The sequence below is a fragment of the Lycium ferocissimum genome, chromosome 8, assembly GCF_029784015.1.
Source record: "Lycium ferocissimum isolate CSIRO_LF1 chromosome 8, AGI_CSIRO_Lferr_CH_V1, whole genome shotgun sequence".
Classification (NCBI taxonomy): Eukaryota; Viridiplantae; Streptophyta; class Magnoliopsida; order Solanales; family Solanaceae; genus Lycium; species Lycium ferocissimum.
In genome coordinates, this window is record NC_081349.1 from 37,141,891 (window position 1) to 37,162,897 (window position 21,007).

Below are 21,007 nucleotides of genomic sequence, written 5' to 3' on the forward strand. Positions count from 1 at the left end.
GCTGCATTAAAAATAACATGCATTGCATAATTTCTACTAAAAAAATGTTTTGATTACAAAATACCCTTTACCTTATTTAGTAGAAAAAAGGTTCGAGGGACCTCACGATTATTTTTGTCATTTTGATTGTTTTATCTTGGGATAACTAATCCTGGGATTGTTCTCCACCCTCTGCCAGGGATAACTTATCCAAATACTATTTTTAATCATCGGATAACTTATTATAGGATTAATAACCAAACAAAGGATATGATGGTACTAAAATTTTGTCCCTGGACTATTTTTCCTTATCCGCCATTCCAAACGACCCCTTAATCTAATGTTACCCAGCTATTAGGAAAAAGTCTGCCCTTAACCCCAAATGGAGCTCATACACTAAAAGTAATTTTAAACCATAATCAAAAGTTAAAGAGTTAAAGAGGTAAATGTGAACTATTAACCGTTTTTATCAAAAACTTGAACACGTGAAGTTAATAGGTACATGTGAATTGTTAACCGTTTTTACCAAAGAACTTGAACACGTGAAGTCCATTTATTTCACGCTGGATCTTAGTTAGCGGAAAATGCAAATACGAGACGGTCTATTAACGACATGGGCATGAATAGACCAAAGGGGTAACGGAAGACAAAATTGCACCATTATGAATACTACCAGGATAAGTTTGGACTGTTTGCCTTCACACAATTATTTTTGTTAAGAACCCGAAAACTGCAAGCTCCAAATTTCAATATTCAAAACAAAGGGAATAATATAGAGAACCAGCAACATTTTTAACTGGTGAGCTGAAATTTCTATGGATGTCCTCATATCCCCCCTGTTCTCTTTATTTTATTTCCTTGTCATTGTCCTCCCCGTCCTTGTTCCCTCATAAGCACATGGTATTTGGGGTGCAGCTCTGATATCTTTAAAATTAAATAAAGGGTGAAAAGCACTAATCAGACAACAGTATGTTCTGTTCTGTTCTGTTCTTAGCTTAAACCAAAAGACAATTATAATATAGAAAATTATAAGGGAAAACTGTCCAACATGCCAACCATGATACTCCCAACCTTGCCTTGTCTCTGTGATATATACCATTACTTGTCTTTAAAGAAAAGCGCAGCAACCTTTCTTCAGAGAAGGGTTATTACTTTCAAATTCTCCAGTTATATTTATTGTTTTTGGACTACGAGAAGTATTCCCTAAAAAATTGCTTTTTTTTTTTTTTTGGCTGACCGAGAAATTTGTCCTGGGCAACCCTTAGGACCAACCACAGCCTTCGAAACTCGGGGATAATGGCCTTCTCCCTCTACCCTTCTTCAGTTAAATGCCAGGCTTCGTTCGCATGGCACAAGGCTCGAACCTATAACTTAAGTCACAAGCAGGGATGGAGCTAAAAGCGAACTTACGAGTTCGGTCGAACCCACTAGCTTTAGTTCAAATACTGCATTTGTATTAAGAAATTCACTAAGTAAATAAAAAAATCAAATTCAAATCCGAGTTACTAACGTCTGACGTCGCTATCCTAGAATTTAGATCCTGGCTCCGCCTCTGGTAACAAGTCCCTCAACCTCTGGCACTTGAACTAAGCCCTGGGCAGTATTTCCTAAAGATACTTAAGTCATGAATCCTTATGACATTAAAAGTAATTAACCGTTAACTTTAGGCTTTGAAGCATGGTAATGCAGCAAGTACAGTATGTCTTTAAATCAGAAAATAAATGATCTGAAACAAAAGCATATTCGATTCCATGAAAATGCAAATAACTCCGATGTTAAGCGCATCTCAAGCACAGTTCTAGGCAATTAATATGTAGTTAGTGCGAGCAAGCAAGTCAAAAAGATACGGTTAGTAAACAAGTCAAAATAGTTGTTCAGCAATTACGGAGCCCTGGAATTCTTGCTCTGATTGTACTATGCACTATGTAACTAGTCCAAATATCATAACATTTGTCTACTCAGAACGCTCATGGAAATTAGACTTAGTCGGCTTCAAAAGCTATTTTTTTATTTGAGGCTAGCTACTGAATTGGCAATTCTATGCCAGTGGTTATTCATCTCAATCAACCAGTATCAATCACTGTACAGGGTATACAAATTAGCCAGGTCTTGAGCTGAGTCACTTACGTGCAACTCCTTCAGGAAGGCGCAGTGTATACCAGAAACGTAGTGTCAATCTGTATTCATATTTGAATAGTTTGATGCATGTCACTAAATTTCAGCTTCCGACACTTTTCGGACTATTCCCGTGAGTTAAACCAGAAGCCTGCTCCACATTACTACAAAATAACAAGCAAATGAAAACTTAGCCAACTAGTATCATCTATAAGTATACAATGGAAAGTACCATTATCAGATGATTATAGATTTATAGGGTAGTACATACTCAGAAGATCCAGACCCCGCAACAATGGCAGTACTGGTGGATAAACTAGAGTTGTCCTGTACAATTATGAACCTATTCTCCCTTACCAGGCCGGGTTGGACTGAATCATAAAAGCTCATAGTTGAACTTCTATAAGACATCCCTGCATACAATATTGCAAACACCAAATCATCAGAAATTTTGCACCTTGAAAGAAAATCTTGGTTCACCAGTACGAAGAAACGGGGGAAGGAACTAAGGGGTCGTTTGGTAGGGGCCATTAGGTAGAATAATGTTGGTACTGAATTTTAGTACAATGTTTGGTTGCAAATTTAAGTCTAGCACCGCTAATACCAGTATTTCTTATACACCCTATTCAGTACTATTTGGGCGAAAGCCTGATAGAGCAACGCCGCGTGGAAGTAGGAGGACGGGATCCGAACTAACAAATCAAGATCTTTACCTTGAAACAATAGCACAAAAAAGAAGAAAACCGTAAATAGCAAGGCAAGGGAACTGCCATTCAACGCTGATGATGTTGACGATGCCTTGGCTGCTTTCATTTTCTTCAAAGCCTTCATTCGCTCAATCCGTGCTCGTTTGATCATAGCGAGTTCCGCAATCTCTTTGATCAATTTCTGGTCAGCAGCATCCAATGAAAATCCTCTAGGAGGTCTAGGAGGTTTGGGAGCCTTCTGAGCACTCGTGGATTTACGTTTTTCTTTGCTTGTTTTCTTCTCTACTAAACTTCCCTTGTCTATAAATACTCTAACACTCCCCCGAGCAAGCTCATCCCCGTCCTTCATATTGCTGTTCATATTCAATCCATTTTCAGCTTTAGAAAGTTCTTCGCCATCACCATTACTGAGACTAGTGGAAAATACATCCCCTACTTTGGCATCCAAAGGAGAATTAGTGCTTCCTGCTTCTCCGCTCGCACTCCTACAGCTCTCAACATCAACCACAAAATTACTATGATCCATCAAAACTTCAGTCAACAAATCTCAATCTCAATCTCGTTACACTTAAACTAAACCAAACTCATAAATTGTGGGATGCAGCCAGCAAATGTCCGCTTTCTGCTTCAAAATATCATCTGAAGGGAAAAACATTTTTTTACAAACGGTTTTAAATTCCGAAGGTTAGTAACAAATGCTACACATATACGATTTTATCAATTTCCTATGAGCTTCCATTACTAAACTGGGGGAAGTGACTATCAATTCTCTAACACTATTCTTTTTTATTGAAGTGCAATCTACTCAATCTAGGTACTAGATGTGTAGCTTTAGTTCAAACTCTGTATTTATATAATGAAATTCACCAAATACGTGCAAAAATTAAGTTTCCGAATCCAGTTACTAACACATGATGTCGCTATTCTAGAATTTAAAACTAACAAAGTTCAAATCCCGGCTCCTGATTCGGGTACTAGTACTTCAGAATTCAATACAATTAACAACTCATAATACTCATAGATTCACTACTATAGGTAAAGAAGTAGTGAATTGCTAAAGAAACAGGTAAAGACTTAAATTTTAGACACAAATGAGTCCTAGTAACTCAATGAAACCAACAAAAGTAGCTCAATATAAACAAATCATGAACATAAAAGAAACTCCAACAGTAAAAGAATGAACAAAACAATCTTATATATCAAATCAAAATCATCATCATTCTTCAACTATATGTTAAGACTTTACAAACTCTTAATTGGGTTAGCTTAAATTACATGTATCTGAAATGAGAAGCACAAATTCAAAATTCAAGAATGCCACTGTATTAGAATCAATAAATAAACAAGTAGTGCTAAATTTCAGATAAGTGAATAAATCAAGAAAAAGAAGAATTTCCCATGTGGAAAAACTGACTGAATATATGTGTTAAAAGAGAGTACCTTAAAGAGAGAGTACTGAAAAAAAAAGAAACAAGACCAAGATAGAACAAAGGGAAGGGGCACATGGAAGTATATATACTTTACTAAGTGGAGGAGCCTATGTTTGAGTACTGAATAATATGAGATCTAAAATAGTACTAGTATAAGTTTCATTACAGTGGGTGCCTGTACTTTTTTAATACTTTAATGAATGATAGCTGACATTTCCAGAACTTGTTTTTGGATTGAATTATGACAGAGAGAGAGAAATAGAAGGCGACAGATAAGGCAAGTGCACGAGGGGCTATATTTTTGGGGAATAGTGTTAATCTGTGGGAATTAACCTAGAAACTACTAATCATCGTACCATAATATTTTAAGTCAAGTTATTACTATTTGAATTTGAAATTCAACAGCAATAGATGAGGAAAAGAAGAAGAATAAGGTGCAGGAACAAAGGGTGTGTTTGGTATGGCAGAAAATATTTTCCTTACCTATTTATTATGTTTTATAAAATAAATAATCTTTTGTTTACTTATTGTATTTGATGGGTAAATAAATAATATTATTTCAAAAATATTTTATATTGTGTATTTTAAAAATACTATGAGGATGAGGTTGTGGTCGGGGATGGAAATTAGGGGCATTGAAGTGGAGAGGAAACATCTGAGTGTCATTTATGAAATTTGTTTTCCTGCTCCTTCGAAGAAAGTTACCATTTTTAATTTTTCTAAGAAATTATTTTCTTAAAAACACTATTTTAACCAAGGTTTTTCACTCTTGTATTTTTCAGAATCTTGGTTAAAACTTATTCATCAAAGCTTCTTTCGTTTTTGTATTTTTCAAACCTGTTTTGACAATGCTTTTCTTGAGCTAAGAGGCTATCAAAGAACCGTCTTTCTACCTCACACAAGGTAGGGATAACGTTTGCTTTCACGCTACCCTCCCTAGATCCCATATGAAATCACACCGGATATATTGTTATTATTGCTCCTATTTTAACCAACCAACATATAAAATATTAAAAAATATTTTGGAAAATCTCAAAATTATTTTCCTCCTTACCTAACAACCCAAAAAATATAAGATTGGGTCCATATAGACGTTTGGCATTGAATACTAATGTCCACCGACGCTCACTCCTTAACACAGTCCAGATGACTTCCACTTTCATCACATTGGGCCCAATCCTGATTCTTGGGGCCCTTCTTTGATCTTTTCCCCCCCTTTTTTTTTTTTTAATTTGGAAAGGGGCCAAAAATATTCCTTAATTATGAAAATATAATAAATTTACTATTTATTTGAATTTAGTTCAAATATATATGTCTTTATTGTTAGTAAATTCACATAAAATTGTCTTTAATTATGAAAAATAATAAATTTGCCATCCGTTTGAATAGCTCTCACCCTTATTGTTAATGGAATAACTTAAATTCGCCCGTAGATATTGACGGAATTTACTCATCTAAAACATAATTTAAGAGTTCCTTATCTTGCAAGTCAATAATCTTAACCACAAAATAAAATTTACACCAAATAAACTACACATATCAAAATGGTTAAAAGAGCCGAATTACATCTAATTGCCTATTATATTTCTATTTTTTTCCATTAAAAAAATCTATACTCTTTTGAAGTTTAACAGCAATTAGACAGAATCTACGATTCAGAAACCAAACATTTCTCAAGAGAAACAAAATAATTTTTCATTTATTTAAAGACAGTACTCAGATATTCATTATGAAATGGAGAGAGTAAACATATTCAGATTTTCAGTATTTAAATATGTTTTAAATTATATTCCGCGTAGTTCAGTCAGTCAGTTGGTTCGTTCGGTCCAGTTTCACGCACTGGGTGCCGGTTCACCCAGGCCCTGATTCTGGACGTGATAATAAATTTACAAAATGAAAGAATCCTCGACCTTGATTATAATGTAGGGAAAACTATATGACATAACAAACATATAGTGGTTATTGGCATTTAGTAGCTATAGTTTAACTTAATTACTTCTCATAGCAAACATTTGTATATTAATGGCATTTAGTAACTATATTTATATATATACACACACAAAATAGAATACTCATCACATTAGTTACTTCCAACCCAAACCAACCCTTCCATCTCTCTCTCCCCTCTTCCCCATTGTTCCGCCACCGGCCACCACTGCCGGAGCTTCGGCGAAATGGATTTGGGCTTTAATCACAGAGCTAATGAGAATATTAACGCCGCCATGGATGCGCAGCCTAACCACCACCGCCTCCTTCACGTCTTCCACCGTATCCACCGCCGCCACCTTCACGTCTTCCACCACCGTAGCCTCCACCGCCACCGCCTTAGCCGACTGATCTAAGCATTGTTGGAAGCAAAAAGAAAAAAAAACTCAAATTTACGCTGGAAAAAGCTCAGATCTACGCCGGAAAAAAGCTTAGTCCGGATGTTTCGCTGTATTTTTGTTGTATTTACCTTGTATACAACGTTTTTTTCACTTGTTTTTGTTGTAGACGTACCAGAATTCTTCAGATCTGATCGGAAATTTTTCCAGATCTGTGTATACATACAATGATACACTGGTATACAATATTTTTTGCGTTTTTCAAAGATCTTTTGTTGTATACAAATTAATACAGTGAATTTTGAAGTGTATACAAATGAATACAGTCAATTTTATTTTCTTGTATTCAATATTTGAGTGTATTCATTAATTTTTTGGTGTACCTATGTTATATACAATGTTAATTTTTTGGTGTATCTATGTTGTAAGCCTTGTATTTGTTGTATACAATACCGAAAAATATGATTTTGTTAATTTTTTGTGTATATATGTTTTTATGTATTCATTTGTTACTCGTTGTATTTATGAATAAAACAAGTCAATTTATGAATACATATAGTCATTTTTCATGAATACAGTGAAAAAACAGAAAAAGATTATTGTATACAAATCAGAATTTGTATACTCGCGCATGGATCCTGGTTGTTGCTATAAAATGTAATTAGTGAAACATATGCTACGTGGCTTGAGTTAAGCCCAAATCTTTGTCATTTATGTAGTTTGCCCTATAATGTAACCAGTGTCATTTGGCTTGTGCTAAGCCCGGGCCCAAACCGGCATAAAAACTATTTGTAGATAAGTTTTTTAAAAAATTCTGCTCTTACTCCTTTCGTTACGTCCGATCACTTAAAATGGAGAATTGACGTGGGAATACCCATTCGTCTCACATGAATATGGTAAAAAATATATCTTAAAATATTGGTCAAAGCTTATGTAGTTTGACTCTTAAGAAGTGAAACATGCCAAGCATTTTGAGATGGAGGGAGTAAATGCTTAAACCTCTTATATTGAATTTTCATCTTATCCTAATGAGGTGGTCAAGTTAATAAAACATTGAATTTTTCCGTTATGACTTATGCGCTTCCGACTAAAAGAGTTTTTCTATACTTTCTTCCCAAAATACTTGTCACGTACTCTTTTTGAGAGTCAAATTATATGAACTTTGACCAATATTATAGAATATATTCTTCACCATATTAATGTGAAGAGAACTGCAACTTACGTAATTAAATTTTACTTTCAAATATTAAATTAATCTAGTCTAATTTAGCTCCAACAATTAGTTAAATTAAAATGCGAGAAAATAAAACGTGATAACTATTTTGAAACAAAGAGAGTAAAAAGCTTCTGCATGACCCTTATAAGTTTTAAGATTTTCTTGTTTTGTTGACAAAAGGTTAAAAAGAAAAGGCCAAACTCATTGGGAGACATCTGTGGTTAGCAGTATCTTTCACTTAGACACCTCAACTAAACTTTGTTTTATTTGGACACCTGGGGTAAGATCATGCTGTGCCATTTAGGCACAAAAAGCTCAGTCCCAAAACAAACTATGTGCGTGAAGTTCAAACTCCTTACGTGGCAATGTGGATCCAATGAAAAAGAGCCACATCAATGATTTATTAAAAAAAAAAAAAAAGGAAAAGTAAATTAGATATTTTAATGTTTCCAAAATCGGACCACCACCTCTCACGATGCCGGCGTCTCTCCGATCACCACCATCCCTAGAATCTGTGCACACACTACTCTCTATTTTTCCCATTAATTCATAGCTTCCATTATCGCCTCAAGGTATAGTCTTCTTCGTTTATTTATAAAATGGCAAGGCTCCAATTTCAGTTGGGAATTCTTATCATTCTGCAATTTTAATTGAGAAAATTGGCAGTGAAGTTTTTTGACGAACCTCAGCCAAAAATCGGTCAATTCGAACCCTATGTGCCTCCAACAGTCTTGGTTAATCATTTTTTGTAATTTCATTAATTGTTCAAGCTATCAATTGAATTCTTGCCGGAAAAAATGGAAATCTACCACCCCTCTCTTTCTTTTGCTCTCTTGTTGCCTCTTTTTGCCGGAATAGTTTAGATATAAAAGTAAAATAATAAAATCTAGAATAGATAATATCAAATTTAAAATCCAACTAGCAAAAAAAAAAAAAAATCATTTGGGGATAGGGACTGTCGATGGGAGTTGTAATGCTAGGAGAAAAAGGGGGAAGGGAGAGTTTGGGTGGAGGATTTAGAAGATGGGTTTTGTATTTTCTTATTTTTATTTTTAAAAAATTTCCTCATAATTCCTTTAATTATTAAAAGGGAAACAGAAAAAGTCATGTTTTTAAGCATTCACGCGCTAAACTTCAAGTGAAACTCACGCTATAAGCCAAGTCAGCGAAAAGTGTCTAAATGTCATAGTAGGGACTTACCTCAAGTGTCTAAATGAAATAAAGCTTAGTTGAGGTGTTGAAGTGAAAGGAATGGACGACCACAGGTGTTTGTCGATGGGTTTGGCCAAAAGAAAAAGCAACACACGTTGATTTATCCATGTGGTAAACCAATGACTAACGCATCAGTACATGAATGACGCAAGAGGGATTGGAGACTAAATCTGGGCCTTGAAAAATATCTCAAAAGTAGCCATTATATTTACCAAACTACATGGTGGCCACTGTAGTAAAATAAAACTAAGAGCCCGTTTGGATTGACTTATAGCTTAAAAAATTTTGAAATAAAAAGTGAAAAAAATAAGTTGGGGTAGTCAACTTATTTTTTTTGGCTTATAGGCGTTTCTGTTTTCACTTTAAGTCGCTTTATAAACTAAGTTAAATGGGTCCAATTATTTTTTTGAGGGAACTTATTTTAAGCACAAAATGACTTTTAAATGTTTAGTGTAAAACACTCAAAAAAAGTAAAACAACTTATTTTTATGTCCAACTTATGCCCAATCCAAACGGGCTCTAACTCAAGGGTAATATATAAAAGAGGGACAACTCAAAATGTAAAAGTTGGACAACACATGTCACTATAAAGGGATTTTAGAAAATACCAAATTTAGCCCCGTGAGGACGACAAAAGCACAACATCCTCTCTTATGTATAATTATAATCTTATAAACACTAAAATTGGGAAACCAATCTTTACTAGGATGTAATCTATAGTAGCATATAACTTTCCGAATTTAATACCCAACTTCCCTATAAATTTCCATCCATTTTTGCTCAACATTGTTAAAATTCATCAAATACATTTTTCTATCATTATTGTTATGCTATGAAGAAGACTTTCATGTACAATTTCATCCCATCAAAAGCAGAAGAAGAAGCATGCAAAGACAGTAACACCCCATGGCTAGTGACTTGGCGCGTAGTAGAAATATGAGACATATACTCCACCCCCGTCATAGACCTGCAAAATTCGTGGCATATCAAGAAAGTCATCACATATTAAGAGGCGGTCGTCACGAAGTTGGTGCTGCTGTTCGCAGATATTGTCTAGCACGTTTTTCGATACTTAATATTGGACACGACCATTTTGTAATGTTAGGGCACAGGAAGCATGTTGATTTATGGGATGTTACTGAAGAGAACAACCCTAAGAATTATCCTTGAGAAGAAACTTATATTGAGATGTTGCGCCTAATGAGAACTATGCACTCGCGTGCTTCGATTTATTTCAGGATTGTGGATTGGACGTCGATGATGAGATCGGGTTGTATTAGGGATCCTAGATCTTCGAATTTTAAATTCAAGTTAATTAAAAAGGGTCATGTTTGATGAAATCTTGTGATGATTTTTATAAGGAGGTTGAAAGATTGTTATACTTATATTTAAAAGAATATTTCTATTAAGCAATGATATTAAATTTAATGGTTTTTTTTTTATTGTTGTGAATATTATGTTACTTCACCCGTTTTATTTTATGTGTATTAGTTTAACTGAGCACGAAGTTTAGAAATGTAAAAAAGATCTTTTAGATCATGAGGTAAGAATGTATGTAATGTACCCAAATATTCTTGACTCTCGTGATCTTAAACATTCCATATAAGTAATTGGAGTTTAAAAGTTATTAATTATAAAAAAAAAAAATATTCGTTTTGAAACAGTGTAGAAATGAAAGTTTGCAGGGATTGTTTAAACAACAACTCGTGATGTATATGCGTTAGTTTTCAAATTGTACGAATGAAAGATTGTTATACTTTTTAAATAGTGGTGATTGGCCACTGCTACAAAGCAATAATATTATATTTACAGTTTTTTTTTTTTTTTTCCTGTTGCAGTGAAATATCATGTGTGCGTCACTAACAGGTTATCTAATGATCATTTTTTTGTGCGGATTGTCCTTCAAAGGCACTGGTCTTTAATTTTTGCCCTCAAATTACTGGTCTTTAATTTTGTCCTTCTCCTAATATCATGAAGTTTGGGGTTCAAACCCTGATTCAGTTAAAATAAAAAAGAAAATTTGCAAGGCAGAGTTTCATAGCAAAATTAGGCCTATTCGGGCAAAAGTTAGGCCTTAAGGCAAAATTTTGCAAAATTCTAACTGAGTTAAAAAAAAAAAAAAAATTGACTGAATACAAACCTCGGGTCATCCCTGAAAGCAAAACTCTGCCTTAAGTAGAGTTTGCAGTAGGTATACCATCACCATACCTTGTTGTGTAAAAATTTCACCAGCATATTTTGCTTCAAAATTGGTCACAAACAACTTCAAGTGACTCCAAATTTTATTTACAACCTTATAATACCAATCAGAACAATTCCAATGTTCAGATCCAATCTAAACCTTCAAAAAATCAGTAAGCACAGGTAACTTGAGCATGAGAACATAATATTGAAAGTTGAAACCATCTATGAGAGGTCAAGATAGAATTTTGAGTTTATGGATTCTGAATTTTAGATAAAACAACTTACTAAGTTCTTGATACATTCTATATTTATATATATTAAGTGAATTTTTAAACACAAATATAAAGTTTAAGCAAAAATTATTGGGTTCTGTCGAAGTTGTAGCTCCGCTCCTGCCATCTATTATTTTGTTGATTAATGATGGTCTTTAACTTTTACTCCGTGAGAGACGCTAATGAATGTGCTCATAACTTCATCATATATTCTAGCAGGAGTTTAAACCAAAATTTTTAGGAAACAGAACTCTGTAGGATCATTAATCTTCCTTCAACTTAAAAGTGCACATATTAATAACTGTAGAAAAGAAACATCAACTGTTCTGGAGAGAACTTTCAGAAAATCAACTGTTGTTTTAGCACATATTAGTGAACGATAAAATGTAGAGTTCAAAAGCAGTGCCTGATCCGTTCTACCAGATTGTGTGCCAATCTGCCTTTCACATTTCACAAGTAAGTTGTGCAATTTCTTTCTGTAGGATAAAAACAAAAAAATTTGTCACTTTTCAGCTGAAAGGGGATAATAAAAGGAGGGCGGTGGGGCGGGGGGGGGGGGGGGGGGGGGGGTTTTGAAGAAATTGCGGGGGCTGGTATTTAATTTTTACCCTTCAAAATCGAACTTATGTCTAACGGGCATAAGTTCTTTAAGGTCGCGAAGCATAACTTGTGGATATTATGATACGAAGATAACTTATTCTACGTCAAAAAATTGATTTTTCTTGAGGGACAAAAATTAAAGACAAGCACAAAATAGGGACAAAAGTACAAACGAACCGGGAATTTTCTCAATGCGTTCCTTCGACTTATGGAAAGATGACAGAGAAACATGGTCTAGTCAAGTGCTCGGGTTGGATACAACATTTCAGTTCCGCAGCCTTAAAATGTAGCAGTAAACAGAGCGGAGCAGAAAATAGACTCATAAATCATTTTGTAGCAGTTTAGAAGATGATTATACATTACCTTGGAAAGGTGTTAGGAATGGGTGGCCTTCTTATATGATTTTGGGCAATCATTCCTTCGTGAGCTAGTTTTTTGATTGAGTTAAACTCAAGATCTATTTCTTTACAATGTTTACACCAAATGATTGTACACGGATAAAATTAAATCCAGGACACCATCTATTCTACCATATTTGAAATATATCAAGTTAGAGTGCACCAACACTTGTTCCTTTCAATTTGACATACTTAAGAAACCTTTGTACCCATACAACATAGCTTATCGTCATTCTACAATAAGAAAAGAATAAAAAGTTATCATTTTTCCCGTAATTCAACTTTCAAAAGGTGCGCATCCCTCGTAAGTCAAATAGTTTGGGAAAAGTACACAATTACCCCCATCAAAATAAAATATTTACCCTGATTTGGCCCCATGGAATTTAATTATAGTAGCTACCCCTCCGGATGAAAATATTTACCAGAAGAGTTTTGACTTCAAATTCCTCGGAATTGCGGCTGTGTTTCACTGGGGTCGTTTGGTAGGAGGATAAGCTATCCCATGTAGATGGGATTGGGTGGGATAAGATGGGATTACTAATCCCATCCTTTATGTGGGATAACTTATCTCACCTTTTATCCATGTAGATGGGATTGGATGGGATATCAAAGAGCTTATCCGACCAACCAAATATAGGATTAATTCCAATCTCATTGGATTAATAATCCAGCTCATCCCTTCCCTTCTACATGGGTCTGTACCCTTCTTTTTCTTTTGTCCTTTCCTATTCTCCTTTTATATCTTTTTGCTCTTAATTGGCTCCTTTTTTTTTTTTTTTTTTTTTTGTCTTTTCTCTTCTTGTTTTCTTTTAAAATATTAAAAAATACAAAAAAATATTAACTAATTATTTTAGATTAATAAAAATATAGAAAATTAACTGAGTAGCGTTGAAATGAATCGGTCATCTATGATACCCTACCAGTGTATCATATATATCATGTTGGTATGGTACCATAGAAGACTGAGTTTTCTTTTGGAACGAATGAACAAGTCTTCAAGAAAACTCTGTCGGTATATGATATATACCATGTGAGTACCACAAAGGACTGAAGAGTTTTTTTTTTCCCGAAGAAATTAACCAGTCCTCTATGATACCTTGGCAGTATATGAATATACCGTGTGGGTATCATAGAGGACCGAGGAGTGTTTTTTTTTCTGAAGACATGAACCAGTCATCTATAATACCCTGGTAGTATATGAATATACAATGTGGGTATCATAGAGGACCAAGGAGTGTTTTGTCGAAGAAATGAACCAGTCCTCTATAATATCCTGACAGTATATGAATATACCGTGTGGGTATCATAAAGGACCGATGAGTGTTTTTTTCCGAAGAAATGAACCAGTCCTCTATGATACCTGGCAGTATATGAATATACCGTGTGGGGATCATAGAGGACCGAGGAGTTTTTTTTCGAAATGAACCAGTCTTCTATGATACCCTGATAGTAAATGAATATACTGTGCAAGTATCATAGAAGATCAAGGAATATTTTTTCGAAGAAATGAACCAGTCCGCTATGATACCTTGGCAATATATGAATATACTGTGTTGGTATCATAGAGGACCGATGAGTGTTTTTTTAAAAGAAATGAACCAGTCCTCTATGATACCCTGCAGTATATGAATATACTATATGGGTATCAAAATGAACCAGTCCTCTATGATACCCTGGCAGTATATGAATATACTATGTGGGTATCATAGAGGATCGAGGAGTGTTTTTTTCCGAAGAAATGAACCAGTCCTCGATGATACCCTGGCAGTATATGAATATAACGTGTGGATATCATAGAGGACCGAGGAGTGTTTTTCCGAAGAAATGAATCAGTCCTCTATGATACCTTGGCAGTATATGAATATACCGTGTGGGTATCATAGAGGACCAAAGAGTGTTTTTTCGAAGAAATGAACCAATCCTCTATGATACCATGACAGTATATGAATAAATCGTATGGGTATCATAGAGGACCGAGGAGTGTTTTCTTTTTAAAGAAATTAACAGTCCTCAATGATACCCTGGCAGTATTGAATATATCGTGTAGGTATCCTAGAGGAGGGCGATGAATGTTTTTTTTTTTTAAAAAGAAATGAACCAGTCCTCTATGATACCCTGACAGTATATGAATATATCGTGTAGACATCATAGAGGATTGAGCAGTGCTGGAATAAATCTACTATCTACGATACCCTGTTAGTATATGATATACCATGTTGGTATCGTAAAGAACTCAATGTTTTCTTGAAGGAATGGATTGTCAGTCTTGTATGATACCATGTCAGTATATGATATACCATGTAGGTATTCACTGAAGACTGAGTAGTATTTTTTGAAGGAATGATCCAACGTTCTATGATATCTTATATGTATATAATATATACTATGTGGGTATATAAAGGACTAAGTGTTTTTCTTGAAAGAATGAACTGGTAGTCCCTTATGATACCAAGTTAGTATATGGTAAATACCACGTGGGTATCATAGTATACAGCAATAGTATAATTCAACTGCTACTGATTTGATATACTATATGTTAAAATATGTTGTTTTTTTTAGATATAGAAAAAAATAAAAATATAGTATATCAGATATCCTTCTTATTGATATAAAAAATAAAAAATAAAAATAAAGGAGCCAAAGGTAGAATTAGATTATGATTAAAAAAAAAGAAAAAAATAATTAAAAAAATAAAGAAACTAAAGAAAAAAATAATTAAAAAAAAGATTTAAAAAAAGAGAAAAAGTAAATAAAAAGCACCATAAATTAAAAAAAAAAATCAATAAAACTAACAAAAAAGGTGAATGATATTAGATTGTGAAGATGAAAAAAAAAAAAAAAGACATAGATGAAATTAAAAAGGAATAAGAAATTAAAAAATAGAGAAAAAAATAAAACGAGAATTAAATATGGAATCAAATTATGGTGAAAAAGAAAATAAAAATAGTATGATTTCAGAAAGAAATAAATGAACTAAAAAGGGGAAAAAGAAAAAAAACGAAAAAAAAAGAAGAGAAAAGAAGATACGAAGTAGATAAATAAGGAGAAAAAAAAAAAAAGAGACAATTACCTACAAAAGCTACAATAGGCAGGAAGGGTAAATAGTTTTGGGGGTATGAAAATAAGGGAAGCATGGAAGGGTAATTATTTTGTGTGTAGTGGGCAATGATGTTCTTTTCTCAATAGTTTTTAATTTAACTACCAAGTCACCCAAATAGGTTAACTTTCCATCATTTTGAGCATACTCTTTTCTTCATTTCAATTTTATTTTATACCTCACGCACATGATTTAGCATATATATATATATATATATATATATATATATATATATATATATATATATATATGTGAATTTTAATTTATTTTTACTAATTGTCACGACTCAGAAATGCATGTGTGATGTAAGTGTTGTTAGACTTTAATTGATTATAATGTCTGACCCAATTATGTAAAGCCCATAACTAATATTTAATGAAGAATAATTCTGGTTCATTAGATCGGTTACTTGATGGATGCACCGGATTAAGTCACAGCTTTCATAAATTGGTCCTCCCTCTACCCATTAGGATTACCACATATTCTCTACACCATTTTCATCGTTGACGGCTTTGGTAACATAAGGCTAGAGTAAGGAGGTAGTAACCGATTTCATCTTACGCTTCCGCTCCTCTGTACGATAATGTCGTCCGCATCATTTTCCATATTGTCACTCTTTAAGATTATTGTGTTCAAGATCCTAACGTGCATTAAGTTTAAGTTTACACATGTGACACATGAAATGCACGTGTGATGCACGAGATGCACGTGCGACACACACAAAAGCTAGTTAATTAAATTACTCTCGAATAGTAATTAAGAAATTGTTTAATTATTTAATTTATGCTAATTACATAATTGCCTATGATATTAAAAATACTCAAGCGAAATAATTAATATTTATAAGATTATACTTATACATGTAACCATTACATATAAAATCGGGGCGTTATCTTTACTCTCAGTTGTTGTTTAGACAGTTGAGGTATGTCGGGGCCTTTTCCCGATAATCAATTAGTTTTCCTATTCACGTCAAAGGCTTCATAGACTAGAGTAGCAGTGCATGTCAAATATTGTTTTTGCCATGGCGGCTACAGATTGTGTTCCGAAACGTTTTTCTGAAATTCTATTTAAAGACAATACTCAGATATTTCAGTATGATTATTCATTACAGACTTATTCAGCTTTTCAGTATTTAAACATGTTTTAAATAAAATTATATTCTATGCAGTCAGTTTTCACGTCATGTTCAATCAGTCAGTTGGATCACTCGGTCCAATTTTAGGCACCGGGTGCCGGTTCACCTAGATCAGACTCGGGACGTGACAATAAATTTACACAATGAAAGAATAATAGCTGACCTTAATTATTATGTAATCTTACACACACTAAAACTGGGAGTCCAATCTTTACTAGGAAATAATATATAGTCGCATATAACTTTACGAATTTAATACCAAACATCCCTATAAATTCCTATCCTCTTTTGCTCAATATTTTTCAAATTCATCTAATGCATTTCTATCATTATTGTTGTACTATGAAGAAGAAGCATGCAAAGACAGTAACACCCCATGGCTAGTGACCCGTCGCTTAGCAGAAATACAAGATATGTACTCCGCCTCGGTCATAGACCCGCGGAACCGTGGCAAATCAAGAAGGTCGTCGTGTATTACGTGGCGGTCGTCTGAAAGCTGATGATGTCATTCACCGAGATTTTCGAGCACGTTTTTTGCTACGGGACGTTGGGAGCGGCTAGATTTGTAACGTTAAAGCACAAGAACCATGTTGATTTATGGGATGTTACTGAAGAGAACATCCCCAAGAATTATCATGATGAAGGGACTTATATCGAGATGCTGCCTAATCAGAACTATGCACTTTTTGTGTGGATTTGATTAAGGATCGTGGATTTGGCATTGATAATGAGATGGGGCTGTATTGGGATACTAGGTCTTCGAATTTTAAATTCAAGTTAATTGAATAGGGTAATGTTTGATGATATCATGTTATGATTTTTGTGAGGAGATTGATAGATTTTTTTTGAGAAACCACTAAGCGTAGCCTTAGTGGAGGATATTTTATTAATATAATGAAAAATTACAAATAAAACAAAGAAATGAAAGTAAACCAACAAAAAGTACATCAACCATCTTCAGCTAAAATTAGGAAAGTTATCACAGTCCCGTCGTCTTCTTCATTAGAAAAGTCGCCGGAGCATTTACCAAAGAAAGACAAGCTGGTTTCTCTGCTCCGGATTGATAGATTGTTATACATTATAAGAAGAGTGCTATTAAGCATTAATGTTAAATTTATTGTTTTTTTTTCTATTGTTCTAGGAATATTACGTTACTCCGCCAGTTTAATTTTATGTAACTTAGTTTGACTGGGCAATAAATTCAAAGAAAGTAATGAACATTTTTGAATCATGTCGTAAAGATGTGTGTAACGTATCCAAATGTTCGTGAATTTTATATTCTTAAACGTATCACATAAATTATTAGAGTTAAAAAATTATTGTGTTAGATATAAAAAATAATATTCGTTTCGAAACAGTGTAAAAATGAAAGTGCGCAAGGTTTGCTTGATGAAATCTCGTGATGGATGGTAAGAGACATTGAATGATTGTTATACTTTTATTTAAAATAATAGTGGTGATTGTCCTGTGCCATCATTTTGAAGATACTCCACTTCATTTTAATTTTAGTTTATACCTCACGCATGGAATTTAGAAATATATGTGATTTTAAAAGCTTTTATTAATTGTCACGACTCATGGAATGCACGTGTGACTCGTGAAAAGCACCTGTGGCGCATGAAATGCACGTGCAACACACACAAAATCTAGTTAATTAAATAATTCTCGAACAGTAATTATTATTATACTATGAAAAATACTTTTTTGTACCATTTTATCCCACAATTTAAAAGACATTAAATTAATTCCTAGTAATGTTTATGTTGGTGTAAAATAGTACACAAAGAAAGAATCATAACCGACCTTAATTATGTAAACCTACACACACTAAAATGAGAATCCCAGTTTTAATAGGAAATCATCTATAGGATTATATAACTTTCCACATTTAATACCAAAACATCCCTATAAATTGCTACCCACTTTTGCTCAACATTGTATAATTCATGAAAGGCATTTTTCAATTACTATTATTACTGTTGTACTGTGAAGAAGACTTTCTTCTTCATTCCATAAAAGTTGAACAAGAAGCATGCGAAGACAGTAACACCCAAAGGACTAGTGACTCGTCGATTAGTAGAAATACGAGACATATACTCCGCTCCAATCATAGATGCGGAGAATCGTGGAGGATCAAAACGACAGTCACGCATTACGAGGTTGTCTGCGGTTCACCGAGGTTTTCAAACACTTTTTTCGGTACTGGATGTTGGGCACGGCTAAGTTTGTTACGTTAGAGCATCAGTAGTGAAGCAGACGTTTGTTACTGATGAGAACGACCCTAAGAATTAAATACTAATGTTAACTAATGCAAGATCATTATTATACAAATCAAAATAACTTAACTAGCTATACTACACTAAAAGACATTTTTTTCATTTTCCTTCTCTTGAAAAATGAAAACAAAAATTGTATCCTAAAAGTCAGACTCTATTTTTGTGATCTCAAGTTTTTGCACAATCTTAGCACGAGATACGTCAATTATACTACATCATTAGTGGAGTTAATTTATTATAATCGGTTAGTTATTATTTATTATAAATTATATTACGTAATACAATTAACTATAAATACCTACAATTACATTTTAATTGACCTGCTTGTGCATGAGATGCGGCAAGTATAATACAACAACAACAACAACAACCCAGTGAAATGCCACAACGTGGGGTCTGGGGAGGGTAGAGTGTACGCAGACCTTACTCCTACCAATGTAGGACAGCTGTTTCTGAAAGACCCTCGGCTCAATAGAAAGCATAAACAGAGGTCAGATAGGCTAATAAATTCAAAGCGATATGGAAATGCAAATAACGAAAGTGACTAAGCCATGATGAAGCAGTTTGCAAAGGGACAGTAGCTATCTTAGATAAAATAAGATAATCAAAGTAAAGGAAATAACAGATAGTAGCAGAAATCAAAGCACAAGATAATATAGCGCGATAATGCGACTACTAATATGAAAGGATAAACGAGACTATCTACTAGCCTTCTACCCTAATCTGAGTCCTCCATACCCTCCTATCTAAGGTCATGTCCTCGGTAAGCTGTAACTGCGCCATGTCATGTCTAATCACCTCTCCCCAATACTTCTTCGGCCTACCCCTACCTCTTCTACAACCATCCATGTCCAACCTCTCACACTTCCGCACTGAGGCATCTGTGTCTCTCCTCTTCACATGCCCAAACCATCTCAGCCTAGCTTCCGCATCTTGTCTTCCACCGAGGCCACTCCTACCTTGTCCCGAATAGCCTCATTCCTAATCCTGTCACTCCTAGTGTGCCCACACATCCATCTCAACATTCTCATCTCGGCAAATTTCATCTTTTGAACGTGAGAGATCTTAACTGGCCAATACTCCGCTCCACACAACATAGTCGGTCTAACCACTACTTTGTAGAACTTGCCTTTAAGTTGTGATGGCACCTTTTTATCACATAGCACTCCGGAAGCGAGCCTCCATTTCATCCACCCTGCCCCAATACGATGTGTGACATCATCGTCAATCTCCCCATTGCCTTGTATAATAGACCCAAGATGCTTGAAACTACTTTTCTTCTGGATGGACTGGGTACCAAGTCTCACTTCCACTCCGGCCTCATGAGGTGCTTCATCGAACTTGCACTCCAAGTACTCGTTCTGTCCTACTGCGGCTGAACCCTTTAGACTCCAGAGTTTGTCTCCAACCCTCCAGCTTAGTGTTAACTCCGCTACGAGTCTCGACGATCTGGCCTATGTCATCAGCAAAAAGCATACACTATGGCACCTTTCCTTGAATTTGCCGCGTCAATCCATCTATCACCAAGGCAAATAAAAACGGACTAAGAGTTGATCCTTGATGCAACCCCATCACAATTGGGAAGTGATTTGAGTCTTCCCCTTCTGTCCTTACCCTGGTTTTGGCTCCCTCATACATGTCCTTGATCACCCTAATGTACGCCACAGGTACACCGTTAGCCTCCAAACATCTCCATAGGAACTCCCTTAGAACTTTATCGTAAGCTTTTTCTAGATCGATGAATACCATGTGTAAGTCCCTTTTCCTCTCCCTATACTGCTTCACCAGCCTCCTTACAAGATGGATGGCTTCTGTAGTTGAGTGTCCCAACATGAATCTGAACTGGTTATCTGAAATAGACACGCCTCTCCTCACCCTCATCTCCACCACCCTTTCCCACACTTTCATAGTATGGCTTAGCAGCTTGATACCTCTATAGTTGTTGCTGTCTTAAAGATGACATTAAACAACCTAGTTAGCCACTCCAAACCTGCCGAGCTCACACTTTTTTAAAATTCCCCAGGAATCTCATCAGGTCCGGTCGCTCTTCCCTTGTGCA

General features: G+C 34.8%; 2 protein-coding genes across 4 annotated transcripts; both read right to left on the reverse strand.

The window, feature by feature from the left end:
- Positions 1-1,721: 1,721 nt before the first annotated feature.
- LOC132068301 (uncharacterized) lies at positions 1,722-4,511 on the reverse strand. 3 transcript variants are annotated; one of them, XM_059461856.1, is made up of 4 exons: positions 4,242-4,511; positions 2,808-3,286; positions 2,366-2,507; positions 1,722-2,258 (listed from the first exon to the last, which is right to left on the reverse strand). In XM_059461856.1, exons 1-4 carry the CDS (start codon positions 4,304-4,306, stop codon positions 2,198-2,200), a joined length of 747 nt encoding a protein of 248 aa, XP_059317839.1. In that variant the 5' UTR covers positions 4,307-4,511; the 3' UTR covers positions 1,722-2,197. The 3 variants fall into 3 exon arrangements, with proteins under 3 accessions (XP_059317839.1, XP_059317840.1, XP_059317841.1); XM_059461857.1 differs by having other exon boundaries at positions 2,808-3,440; positions 4,242-4,504; XM_059461858.1 differs by lacking the exon at positions 4,242-4,511 and having other exon boundaries at positions 2,808-4,212.
- A 1,804-nt stretch (positions 4,512-6,315) lies between these two features.
- LOC132066311 (uncharacterized) lies at positions 6,316-20,829 on the reverse strand. The gene is made up of 3 exons (XM_059459641.1): positions 20,563-20,829; positions 20,189-20,402; positions 6,316-6,569 (listed from the first exon to the last, which is right to left on the reverse strand). Exons 1-3 carry the CDS (start codon positions 20,827-20,829, stop codon positions 6,316-6,318), a joined length of 735 nt encoding a protein of 244 aa, XP_059315624.1.
- Between the last annotated feature and the right edge of the window lie 178 nt (positions 20,830-21,007).

Bases quoted from the DNA above. Each gene is read 5' to 3' on its own strand.
- LOC132068301 (XM_059461856.1), bottom strand. From the start codon at position 4,306: ATGTGCCCCTTCCCTTTGTTCTATCTTGGTCTTGTTTCTTTTTTTTTC. The intron at 2,508-2,807 runs GTAAAGATCTTG...TATTGTATGCAG, and splicing joins TTTTGTGCTATTGTTTCAAG to GGATGTCTTATAGAAGTTCA. The intron at 2,259-2,365 runs GTATGTACTACC...GTTATTTTGTAG, and splicing joins GCGGGGTCTGGATCTTCTGA to TAATGTGGAGCAGGCTTCTG.
- LOC132066311 (XM_059459641.1), bottom strand. From the start codon at position 20,829: ATGAGGGTGAGGAGAGGCGTGTCTATTTCAGATAACCAGTTCAGATTC. The intron at 20,403-20,562 runs GTAAGGACAGAA...CTGATGACATAG, and splicing joins ATGAGGGAGCCAAAACCAGG to GCCAGATCGTCGAGACTCGT. The intron at 6,570-20,188 runs GCAATGGGGAGA...AACAATGCTTAG, and splicing joins TCTTGGGTCTATTATACAAG to ATCAGTCGGCTAAGGCGGTG.